The sequence below is a fragment of the Camelus bactrianus genome, chromosome 4 (genome assembly GCF_048773025.1).
Source record: "Camelus bactrianus isolate YW-2024 breed Bactrian camel chromosome 4, ASM4877302v1, whole genome shotgun sequence".
In the NCBI taxonomy this organism is placed as follows: domain Eukaryota; kingdom Metazoa; phylum Chordata; class Mammalia; order Artiodactyla; family Camelidae; genus Camelus; species Camelus bactrianus.
In genome coordinates this window covers 60,095,913-60,108,486 of record NC_133542.1, presented here as the reverse complement: position 1 = coordinate 60,108,486, position 12,574 = coordinate 60,095,913, and the positions used below count along the sequence as shown (strand labels likewise).

The 12,574-nt window shown below is 48.9% G+C and overlaps 1 protein-coding gene across 1 annotated transcript; it reads right to left on the bottom strand.

The window, feature by feature from the left end:
- Positions 1-1,255: 1,255 nt before the first annotated feature.
- LOC105070733 (alpha-1-acid glycoprotein) lies at positions 1,256-4,536 on the bottom strand. The gene is made up of 6 exons (XM_010957205.3): positions 4,378-4,536; positions 3,859-4,001; positions 3,550-3,620; positions 2,710-2,817; positions 2,462-2,565; positions 1,256-1,448 (listed from the first exon to the last, which is right to left on the bottom strand). Exons 1-6 carry the CDS (start codon positions 4,489-4,491, stop codon positions 1,383-1,385), a joined length of 606 nt encoding a protein of 201 aa, XP_010955507.1. The 5' UTR covers positions 4,492-4,536; the 3' UTR covers positions 1,256-1,382.
- Positions 4,537-12,574: the final 8,038 nt, after the last annotated feature.

Below are 12,574 nucleotides of genomic sequence, written 5' to 3'. Positions count from 1 at the left end.
TGATTGATATTTTTAATGGAGTCCTGGGGATTGAACCCAGGACCTAATGCATGCTAAGCATCGCACTCTACCACTGAGCTATACCCTGCCCCCCATTTCTGTTTTATTTTTCAGCTGATTCTTGTCAGTAGAGTTGAAAATGGCATCTTGCTGAGAGTTAACACTGAGATGGGAAGGTTTCTTACAGGTTCTGAGCCTCCAGGTCCACACCCTTCAGGATATCAGGATGGGAAGGGGGAGCCCGAGGTGGAGGCCCAGGGCAGTGTCACAGCCCCAGTGCCCCGGGCATACAGCACGGATGCAGCTTTGAACAAAGGGTGCTGGAGTCTTGGGTCTGTGGCTCTTTGGAGGGCGCTGGCGTGTGAGGTGTCAGGAGCCAGGGTTATGGTTCTGTCGCTCTGGAAGGCTCAGGACACTCGCACATGGGATTACTCGAGTAATTCACCCCCAACTTCTCTGCCGCCTGAGTGTTGCTGCTTCCCTCACGTGACCATATATTATAAAGCCTTTGGGTCTAGAAGGAGGCCGGCTTTCCTTGCTTGACTCCTGGCTTCAGATGCTCAGTTCTTATGCCACCAAGTGGACCTGCCTCAGACATGGTCCCATCGCGAGGGTTCCAAACACGTTTGCAAGAATGATTAGTTTTGAGAGACCAATCTTACCCCTAGGTGACCTGTCCTCCTCCTGGGTGGTAGGTGTGCACTCTGGGGACACCTCATGGACACACACAGCCCCTCTGGCCTGGCCTCGAGTCCTCCGAGTCTCCCTCATCCTGCCTCTGCCATGGCCCAGGCACCTTCCTCTACCAGGATGCTCACAGCAGCCTCTGCATGGGTCTTCCTGCCTCCAGTCTGGTCCCTCCCAACTCACCTCCCCAGATGGCTGGGGTGATGTCCCTGTGCTTGGACCACACTCCTGAGCCCTCACGGCCTTCTGTCTACTGAATGCCTATTCGGGGTCCTCTGCCTCATTGTTCCTCAAGCAAATCCTTGGCTTGCAGCAGAAACAGCAGGTGTTATCAAGCTTTCTAGACTGGTTCAGAAGCCCCTTCCAGGAAGCCTTCCCAGACTTCCATACTAGAGAAGGAACCTTGCCTATGCTGGGCTCCCATAGCTCTCAGTGCATGTAGTCATCTATCCTGGCACATGTGCTGGGTGTTATAACAGGGGCCCTTTTAACCAGGGCTCACCACTGGGCGGGCACAACATGAATGAATGAATGAATGAATGAATGAACAAATGAGCAAAAGACAATCTGCCTGTACAAAATACAGAAGTTTTATTGATGCAACTGAGGGAAAGAACTGAGGTACAAAGTGTGGGCGAGGGGCTGAGGATGGGCCCCCAAAGTCCCCCAAGGTCCTAACCCAGCACTGTGTCCTCTTAGGAGCCCTCGTTTTCCTTCTTCCTTTCCTCCTCGTGCTGCTTCTCCAGTGGCCCGCACAGATTCTAGAAGACGGGGAGAAAGTGCGAAGATGGGGAGGGCAAGGGGTTTTCTGTGGGGAGAGTGGAACGGGCCGTGGACTGTGGACCAGCCCGAGCAGGGATTTAGCTGGGTGACCCTGGGCAAGTCATTTTCTCTCTGAGTCCCAGCCTTTTCACCTCTAACCCTTAATAACTGGCAGATATTGAGCACTTATGACCTGCCACTCCCTTCTGTGGATCCCCTGGATTCCTCACACTACTTTGTGGGTGATGAGAGTGAGGCTCAGGGCAGCCTGCGGCCTGCCTGAGGTCCTCCAGCAGTAGATGGGGCCAGCTCCTGTGCCTGTGGTCATAAGCCCTTTCCTGGGGTCCCCGAAAGTGGGGGGATGGTTTGTGCCACGGGGAGGGGGTCACAGGAAATGACCTCCCGTGGCAGACAGATGGAGATGTTTTTATTTTAATCATCAGGAACGGATTTCATGTACAGCCAAAAGGGTGTAACCTGCTCATCACCTGCTCTGTGATTTCAGATATTATCGTGTAGGGCAAGACCAAGTAAAGCATTTCATTTAACACAGGTTTAAAGGAATGTATCAAGACAACACGGGGAATTCTCAGTGATAGCAAAAATCAGGACGGTGGTCCTGGACCTGCAGGTTAGGTGACACCGAAAACCACAAGACCAGTTCCCCATCCCGTGGGCCTTTGAAGCCTGGGGTGTGGCAGGCAGCAGTGCAGAATCGTTCCCCTAGTGTGTCTCTTTCCCAAGTTCCCACTGCCGCACCTTGGCCACGCTCTTCCCCTCCCGTTAGCCTTCCCAGCCCTTCCCACCTGCTCCGGGCATCCTCCCTGATTGCCCTGAGCCTTTTCCCTCCTGGCCTCTCATCACCCGCTGTGGGCCCTGCAGTGAGGCAGGTGCTTAAACAGGATATCCTGCCTCGCTGTGCAGCCTTGACTGGCAGCTCCCCTCTCTGGGTCTTTGGGGCTGCCCCAGGCGGCTCACCCTCAGGGCAGGGCCCATTCCTCCTCGCGCTCACCTTTTGCTCATCGGTGTACATGATTTCGGACTTGTCAATGCCCAGGCACGAGATGCCCTCATGGAACTCTTTCATCTGCTCCTGGGTCAGCTCCGGCTTGTCCGCTGCAGGAGGGAGCAGGGAGGCCAGGTGAGGATGCTGGGGGGCCCACGTGGGAGACTGGGGAAGGCTGGGGTTTTGGGGTCTAGCCCGAGCAGCAGTGGTCCTGGGGTGAGGCCTGGGAGGAGTAGGAGTTTGAGGGGGTCTACCGTAGAAGGACAGCCCCTTGTTCTGCTCGTCTGTCCTGGCATTGGCAAGCATGAAGGTCTTGGGGTCCTTGGTGAACAGCAGGTCAGCAAAGTGTTCTCTGCCCCACTCTGGAGGAGAAAGCTTCTGGTGAGACTGTGGGGCTGATACAACGGTTTCCATCTCCCAGGCCAGGAACCTAGGTGTGCCCAGGGCCACACAGCCAATCAGTGAAGACCAAGGGCTCCCTTGGGCCATGGGTCCCTCGCTCCTCCTGTGCACCAGGCTCTGCACTGAGCACTCTCCTTGTGTGGAGTCAGAGGTGCCTCACATGGACCATGGCTGTCAGGGCCTTTCTCCCCAGTTTACAGACGAGGAAATCAGGCTCAGACAGGTGATGGTGAGACACTGCCTCCCCAACAGAGGCTGCCACCTTAGCTCCAGGAGGGTAAGTAGTTGACAGAAAGGCAGGACTGGAGCCAACCTGGGGTTTGAATCCTTCTTCTCATTACCAGCTGTGTGACCTTGGAGATATTACTTGACATCTCTGTTTCTCTGTTTTCTCATCTGATCACCGTAATGTTCTTCTAGAGTTGTTTGTGAGTATTAAGGGGATTAACTCACGTAAAGTACTTCAAACAGTGCCAGGCACATAGTAAGAGCTCAAAAGCGTTGGCAGTTATTACCAATTTCTGCCATGTACAGGCACTGGGACCACAGATACAAGAAGTAAGTCAGCCTGTCCCATGTTGTCCGTGCCCAAAGCCCCCAGGGCCTTTACCCCGGACTCCCTCCTTTAGGCTGGTCCACCCACCGTCTCCCCACTCCATACAGCCGCCCTGCACATGAGGCCTGGTCCTCACCATGCTTAGATATGGTCCCATTCTCCCGATAGACCGTCAGGATGCTGGTGTTATAGATGCACTGGTTCCCACTATAAAACCATACAGAAGTGGGGAGAAAAGAGTAAGATGACCAAGGGGAAGTTGGCAACCACGCATCACAGTCATTGAGAGCCAAGAGTTGGGTGGCAATTAGAGTCTGCCCTCCCCAGTCCATCAGTGGGAAAGCTGAGGCCAGGAGGAGGGGCAGACTTCCTCCAGGTCCTTCTGCAGCTGGGAATGGAAGCCAGAACCTGGGGCTGGGAGTGAGCTAGCATGTAGGGGTCTCACATAGTCATGTATTCTCTGAGGATGATCTTGTCCTCCACGTAATTAGGAGAAAAGTAAAAGAAAGCCGCCTGGATCGATCTAGCCGACACGTTGTACTCAGGGTTTCGGAAGGCTGAGCCGATATAATACCACCTGCCAGAGATCTGGGGAGAAGCCAGGAGCTGGTGACGGAGGCTGGCAGCCGAATCCTTGACAGTCAGCTGGGGTGAGACTTGGCAATTTGCAAACCAAGAGACTGGGGCCCCGGGTGAGGAGTGGATGGCAGGAGCTCACTCGGAGGACCAGGCATCTCCCCTCACCCCTAGCACCCCTGGGCAGCCCCTCCTTGCCCAGTACAGAATTGTCCCCAGCTGAGGAAACTTGCAATGAAGCGTCTGAGTTTAGAGACAGAAGTGCCTCCAGAGCCTGGTCAGAATTTCACCCCAGGACCCAGGAGAGAAAAGGACAGCATTGGGAGGGCAAAGGGAAGCCCAGAGAGGGAGGCAGCTGCCCATGGTGCTCAGGGACTCAGGCACTCACCCGGTCCAGGGTGGCATTGGTGATGGGTGGCGCCGTCACATTGGGACACGCTGGGCTCTGGGCATCCAGCACAGGAAGAAGGCTCAGAACAGCAAGGGCCCAGGGCAGTGCCATGCTGAGACCGGGAGGCACCTGTAGCCAGGCAAACTGGGGGCTGGAAGGTGCCAGTGTCCTTTAAACTAGCTGTGGGCGGGGTCCTGAGGCCCTGGCTGTGACACAATCTGGCGAGCTCTTGGGAAACGCCTTTTTACAAAAACCTTCCCTCCTTCCCGCAAAGCCAGCTGTAAGTAAAGCCTCCAAGCCCATGTCTGATTTGGGTCCTTGACCTGGAGGGGTTACAAAGGTCCGAAGTTCTGCCTATTCAAAGCCAAGGTGAATGTGGGCTGGACTGATACTAGTTAATGTGGGTAGATTTTGATAGAGGGGCCTGTAAGCAAATGCTCCTGTTTTCATCTAATTCCTGCCCTACTAAGCACCAAGACCTGAGAGGGACCCAGCATAAATCAAATGCTGAAGGTAACTTAGAGAGTTCCCGGGCTCGCATGGGGTGTGGGGGGAATGGAGTCGGAGAGGGGTTTAGGGATGAGGGTGAGGGCAAACGTGGGTTCAATTCCAACTGAGGGTGGTGACAACTGGGAAAAAGCAAAAGCCCAGAGGGGCCCCAACCCAGTCCTGGAGACAGGGGCATTTCCAAAAGAAAGAGGCTCCTAAGTTGAATGTTTATTTCCAGTAAATGCTTTACTTAAACCAACTCCCAGCATCTAAAATAGGAAATTATCTCTGTGCTGTCTCCACCCCCTGCTATATGAGCAGGGAGCTTGCCTCTCTTTTCACCAATATATTCCCAACCCTAGAACAGTGCCCAGCATACAGTGGACACTCAGTAATACCACAGAATAAAAAATTCCACTGCCAAGGGGAGGATGTGGCCCAGTGGTAGAGAGCGCACTTAGTGTGCATGAGGCCCTGGGTTCAATTCCCAGTACCTCCATTAAAATAAATAAATAAAAACCTAATTACCTCTCCCCCGAAAAAAACAAAATTAAAATAATTCTACTGCCTATTTGCATTTCTACATGATGAGGTCAAATCTTTACTGGTACCAATAAATATTTTCAAAAAAGTCTTATGATGAGCTCACAATTTTGTACGCTTGTTCATTTCGTATATTTTGAATAATTTTGCATATATCAGTGTAGTCGGCAGGTGTAATTTGAATGGATACACAACCTTTCATCCACTTCCTGGATTCTAAGTTCCTTAATCATGTCCTGCCGTTGTATCAATAGCGTTAACTTTATTTTTTTCCAGCTGGATTGAGGTATAATTGTCTGTAGCATTTCGAATTGTGATTTTTTTTTCCTCTGACGATATGTGTCAGAGAATGTCCAAATTTCTTTCAAAAGAAAATCATGTATCTTTAAAGCACAAGACTTTAATGAGATTTAAAATAGCCCTGGACTGGAAACAATTCAGATATCCTTCAAAAGGAAAATGGAAAAGCAAACCGGTATCTTCATACAGTGGAATATTACTTAGCAACAGCAACAGAATGAACCACAGATACATATAACAACATGGATGAATCTCAAAAACATCTGGAACCAAAGAAGCCAGACTCAATAGAGCGAGTACTGTATGATTCCATTTACACGAAGTTCTAGAACAGCCAAAACTAATGACAATGATAGAGATCAGGTCAGTGCTTGCATAAGGCAAGGAGGACGATTTGACTGCCAAGGGGCACAAGAGGTCTTTCTGAAGTAGATGACCAAGTTCTACACTTTCATTGTGGTAGCGGTTACACACGTATGCACATTTGTAAAACTCTTTGAACTGGAAACTGAAAATACGTGCATTTTATTGTATGCCAATTGTACCTCAAGTTGATTTAAAAAAAAAAAAAACCTCTCCCCAAAAGCAGAGAAAACAAAAACATGACAAATCAAAAAATACTAACGATTTTTAACGCTGCCCCAATTTGGCAATGCCGAAATGGATCTCTTTCTCCATGTGCTTGTCAGAACTAGAAGTTCCCTCCTTTTTCTTTTCTTTTCTTGCCAGCTCAGTTAGTGTTTTGAATTTACGTTGCTCTAATTTGAGTCTTGCAGCAGTGATTGGAGCTCCTCAGGCCGGAGGAGTGATATGCGAGGGACCAGGATGGTCTGTGTGGCTGGAGTGTGTGATGGGATCAGAGTCAGAGTGACGGGGGCTGATGCTGGGGAGGTTGGCGGGAACCCGAGCTGCAGAGCATGGAAGCCAGGCTGAGGAGTTTGCAGTGGACTCAGTGGGTATTGGAGAGAAATGGAAAGATTTTAAGTGAGGTGCAGAGGGTGAGGGCGTGGGGTGGTAAATAATCAGATTTGCCCTTTAGAAAGGTGACTCTGTTTGTCTGCAGTGAGAAGAACATGGGACAGGTCGGGCAAGAACAGGAGAATGGACTTGGCAGAGTAGGTGGGAGGTTGCTGGGTCCAGGAGTGAGATGATGGAACTGCTCACAGACTCAAGACACTGTTTATTTCAAGGAGCTGCTGAACGTTGTGTGGGGACAGCACCACCATTAGACCTGGGCTACTGGGTCCCCTACCCAGAGCCCAGGGCTTTAGAGGGCCCTGTATCCCACACACACGCACACACACACACAAAGTTTATGCAACAGCACATAAACACCTCTGTCATTTGGGGTCTGGTGGCTGGTACTGGCACAGAGTGACCCACATTGCTCAGGTCCCAGGGGGACAATCCTTCCCATCTTGTACTCTGTCCTTGAAACATTGGGTACTGTATCCAAATGTCCTGAGGGTTTGTGGGAGATGCTCCTGTTGATATAGGAGACAGACACTACTTCGGCAGAGTTCAGGGAGGATTTGAATGGACTTAGAGGTAATGAAACTGAGCAGGACGCTGCGGGGCCTTCCCAGGTCAAAAAAAGAAAAAACAAAAAACAACAAATAAAAAGCCCTTCCGTTTCTTGTTTATAGAAAGAAAAAAAAGGGGGGAGTGAGGAGAGGCTTTAGTTTCCTAGGCCTTCTTTGAGTTCCAAAACCCAGGCCCATCAGTTAATGATTAGGACAATAGAGTCACAGGACTCCTAGTTCATCCTGAAAGGATATAGATAACTATGTGATGCAGACCTCTGAGTTCTCCTACAGAAACTCAAACCCCCACCCAGGTGGCGGATGGTGACTACGTGCTGACCACAAGCACGTAGACCCTAGACTGTTTGGAACCAGAAGGTTAATGATTGAGATTCCCAAAACATCACCTTGTTACCTCACCACCAACCCATCAGAAGGTCCACACGCTGATCACGCATCCTACAACCCTCTCCCCTTTACCCATTTTGCCTTTAAAAACCTTGATCCTAGGGAACTACGTTCATTATCCTATAATAACCTATAATGAAAAAGAGTATGAGAAAGAATACATATGTGTAACTGAATCACTATGCTGTACACCAGAAACCAACATATTGTAAATCAATTGTACTTCAATTAAAATAAAAAAGCCTTGAGCCCCAGAAAGCCTGCAATATGGATTTGAGATAAGTCTAGGCCTTCCATTTTCTGTGTTGGTGCCTCTTCGATTTATAAACCTTTCTCTGCTCCAGACTCCAATGTTTCAGTTTGGCCTCATGGTGCATGGCACATACGAACTTGGGTTCGACAACAGAAAGAGGAATGACAAGTTAATTAACTTTCGCATTTCCTTCTCAGCATTAAGGCAATAAGTTCTTGCAACAGCAGCTCGTGCTTCCTAGTAATATTGAGAATCTTTTTTCTTTTTTTTTTTTTTTTTTTGCCATGTGTGGTTGAATGCACTGTCCATTCTCTCTGCTTGGTGCCTGCAGTGAACACTGGACTTTCCTTCACCACAAGCTGATGTCAGTAGACTGTCTTTGCTGTACGTGGGAGGAGTGAACCCAAATTCGGTTCAGTAACAGTGTCAGAACTGAACTGATTTGTAGGACCCCCAGTTGGTATCTGGAGAGTTGGAGAATCTCTCAATGTGGGAGAAAGGCCACACGTTTGGTGGCCAGGAGTGTTGTGAGCAGAGGAGAGGAAATGAATACAGTGAATAAGGGTAGTGCATCCCCTCGGCAGGGGGGAGTGGTACTTAGCATCCTCACTCTCAGGCTGCCGCTTGGGGGTCTCACTCTCCTCCCAACAGGCGTTTCTCCAAGCACACCCAGAAATCACTCTGGCAAAGTACAATCTTCTCCATCTTCTTACGTTTCAAGGATGCTTTAGTACCTCCATAAATTGAGGTCTTGGGCACTCTCCTCAGCCTGCCCCTCCATCTGTCCCTGGCACAATGTCAAGAGAAGTCTGGCAGGAAAGAAAGGGCCGAAAAGCAATCAGGGCAGTGTAGGATGGCGGTAAAGTGTTGTCCTGGTTCTACCACTTGCTAACTGTGTGACCTTGACCAGGTTACTTAACTTCTCTGTGCCTCAACTTTCCTACCTGTAAAATGGGGATAATAACAACAAATCCTACTTCATTGGGTTGTTATGCAGATTCAATCAGTTCACATTATGTGAATTATATATTAAATGAAACAAACTTGCTTCTAACGGTCTCCCTGTTGTAATAACCATTACCATCTGATCAATGGTGGTGGTGAGGAAGGAAAGACAGACCCCTGCATTACATAAATACTTCAGTGATCGCAGGTTACATCTCACTTCTAAAGACATCAGAATGCAAAAAGATGTCTACATTAGATTCAGGAAAATAGGATACTTTCCCTATTAGACAGATGAGGAACCCAGCAGCTCAGAGGGGTAAGGTGACACGGTGAAAAGGTGAGGTTTTGATAATCAGGGAAATGCACCCATTTGAAATGCTTCATTTTCTGAGAAAGCCACTTTATACAAATTTCTTTGTCAAGGCCAGGGCTGAGCTCTGTATCTGACGACTAATTCGTGACCCTCTATGTGAGCAACCACAAGAATACACTGGCCGAGCAAACAGTTCTTAGGAAATTCACGTCTGGGCTGAGGAAATACCCAGAAAGTTTTACTCAAGTTCAAATCCTGTTTTGTGATCTTGGGCAACTGATGTGACCTCTTCGGACTTTAGTCCTTCCATTTGAAGAGCCAGGGCAACATCACATGGCTCCGAGTGCTGTGCATGAGACAAACACGGATCACACGCCACACGGCTCCTGGCTCAGAAAGTGTGCGAGAAGTTGTAGCTGTCATTGTTTTGAAAGGTGCTATTCGGGGTTGAACCAGGTGAGACTATGGATTATTATAGGTCAAAAAGCAGTTGAATATCATTCACTTTTAACTTTAATCCTATTATTATGGAGCCATGGAATAAGAATACCGCTTGCTTTGTCAGTAGACAAAAGGCAGAAAACAAGGATGTTGTGACCATAATCTTTCAGCCACTATAGCTGCCCCGATCAGTTAGCCCTGAGGGGACTCAGGATGGGAAAGAACAGAGTACTGGCCCTGGATAGCTAAGGTGCATATCAAAGGAATGATTTCAATGAGCCCAGACTTTGACATCTTCCCATACAGAGAAAAGCCCTAAGTTTATTAACTTGCGATGTCTGGTTTTCTTTAATTAACAGTAATCTTTTGATATTCCGACTACCTGGTGTTTGCTGCAAAGCTCCTGTATATCCTGGTTCCTCCTACCTTTCTGGAGCAGTCGCTCAGAGCAATCTGAGAGGCTGCCTCCCACGCTTGTAGTCCTCACAAAGTCTGCCACATAAAACATTAGTCTTAACTTTTAAGCTGTGCATCTTTTTTCAGTCAACAGAACAATAGCCTCCTGCTTTGTGGTTGGCAAGCAGGGAAAGGCATATCACCCCCAATTTTTCTGGGAGAAAAATTGAAGTCCAGAGAGAGAGAACAACCCCCCCCCCCCGCCCACCCCCAAGACCATGTCTCAGGATGCTGAGACTTGAATCCACCTGCCAGCCTCTCCCCTTCTTGCGCAGCCTTGTCGCAGCCCCAGCACCAGGCTGCTGGTCATTGTAAGACATGACTGTGTGGCTGTCCACAGCTGAAGCTTCATTCACTGTGGACAGAGCAAACACGGGCCTGGGCTTTTCCCCGGGGAAGTCCACCTTGGTTGTTTCCGGACACTGAGTTGTGCAACAGGGGATTGGGAACTGCAGGTGTCGCTGGCTCGGGAAGAGCTGCCTTCTGGCCCCAACAACCTTCTGGGAACGAGCTGGCCCAGTGTGAAAAATATTGCCTGCCATATCAGTCAACAAGGATCCTGTAGCCACCAATATGCTGTCCCAAACATTGGATAGGACTTACTTATACTAAAAAAACAACCTTACTGTTTACCTGAAATTCGAATTTATCTGGGTGTCTTGTATTTATTCACTAACTCTGGCTAACACTATCTCCCAGAGTCTCACTCACTTCTTCCAAGTAGGTCTTGTCTCTCAAGAATCTCACAGGTAAGAACTGCTCATATTGAAGCATCGTTCGTAATTGTCAAAAGATGGAAACAATCCACATGCCCACCAATGGATGAATGGATAAACAAAATCTGGTCTAGCCATACAATGAAATACTACTCAGTCATAAAAAAGAATGCAGTACTGATCCACGCTCCAACAAGGATGAACCTTGAAGACGTTATGCTAAGTGAAAGCAGTCATTCACAAAAAGGTCCTACGCTGTACAATTCCACTTACATGAAATATCCGTAGTAGCAAAGTTTTGGGGTTTTCTGGGAGCATGAGCAGGGGGAAATGGGGAGTGACTGCTTCATGGGTATGAGTTCATTCTTGGGGGATGAAAATGTTCTGGAACTAGACAGTGATGATGGTTGCCCAGCACTGTGAATGTACTAAATGTCGTTAATGGTAAGTTTTATGTTATTTGTATTTTGCCACACTAAAAAAGGGGGGGGGGGTGCTGCTCATGTTGACCCTCAATATACCGCCTCCTTGTGTGTTATGAGTTGAATTGTGCCCCCACAAAAGATCTGTTGAAGTCCTAACCCCATTACCTGCGAAGGCGGCCTTCTTTGGGAATAGGGTCTTTGCAGATATAAGTTGAGATCTTTAGGGAGGGCCCTCACCCAATATGACTGGTGTCCTTATAAAAAGTCACGATTACAGGGACACCCAGGGAGACTGTCATGTAACTACGGAGCCAAGACTGAGATGGTGCTATTAGAGCAGGCAGATAGCTAGATACGAGCAGAGAAAGGGGGACGCAGGCCAAATGGCAGGAACTGGGCAGAAAGGAAAGACACAGGTCAAATGCAGGAAACCATGTGTCATGTGAGCACCGGGGAGTCCCTGGGCAGAAAAAGAAAAGCAGGAACCTCTGGGCTGATAAGTGGTCACACCTTTTGGGGTGATGAGCGACCCAGGCCGATAAAGAAAGGTGTGAAAAGACAGGAATCTCCAGTGTCCAAATTTAACCTTTTGCTCATGAGGCCCTCATTATAATAAAATTAGCCTTGCAGATTAGAAGTATCCACCACACACTGAGGCCATGACACTTTCCATCCAGACTAAATAAGGACAAAATCCCTCCCTCCCTTCTGGAAGTCCACCTTGGGTGAAAATAAGGGAATATGACCCCAAATCCTTCCCTCACCAATGAATATTCTACCCATTCATTTTTACACTCTATGTAACCAACTTGCCAAAGAAACTCAGCGCAGCCGCTCACCTGAGCCTGCCCGCTCTCCCTTTAGAGTGTACTATCCATCCCTTAATAAATCCCACTTTTTACTTTCTTAACCTCTGCGTCTTGTCTCTGAATTCTTTCTGGGACAGGACAAGAACCTAGACACCGATTACATCCACCGGCAACAGTGTCACTCCTAACCAAGGACCTGGTCGGGCCACAGATGCTGGAAGAAGTAAGGAACCTCCCCTAGAGGCATCAGAGGGGTAGCGGCCCTGCCAACACTTTGATTTCTAGCCTCCAAAACTGGGAGAGAAGCCCCTTCTGCTGTTTTCAGCCACTAGTGGTACTGTTTGTGGTACTGTTACAGCAGCCCTAAGAAATCAAAGGGACCTTATGGGACCTGACTCCCTCACTTTTAGGGCCCCCTCAAGGTGCCATATCTCTCCCTGTACCCCTTCCTTTGTTTGGGGAGAGCAGAATAAACAGGGCATCCTTTGAGCATCTGTCCCCCACTCCCCCAGCCCAGCCAGAAACCCTCCTCCAGGCTTTTCAAAGAAGCACACGGCCATAGATGTGTCA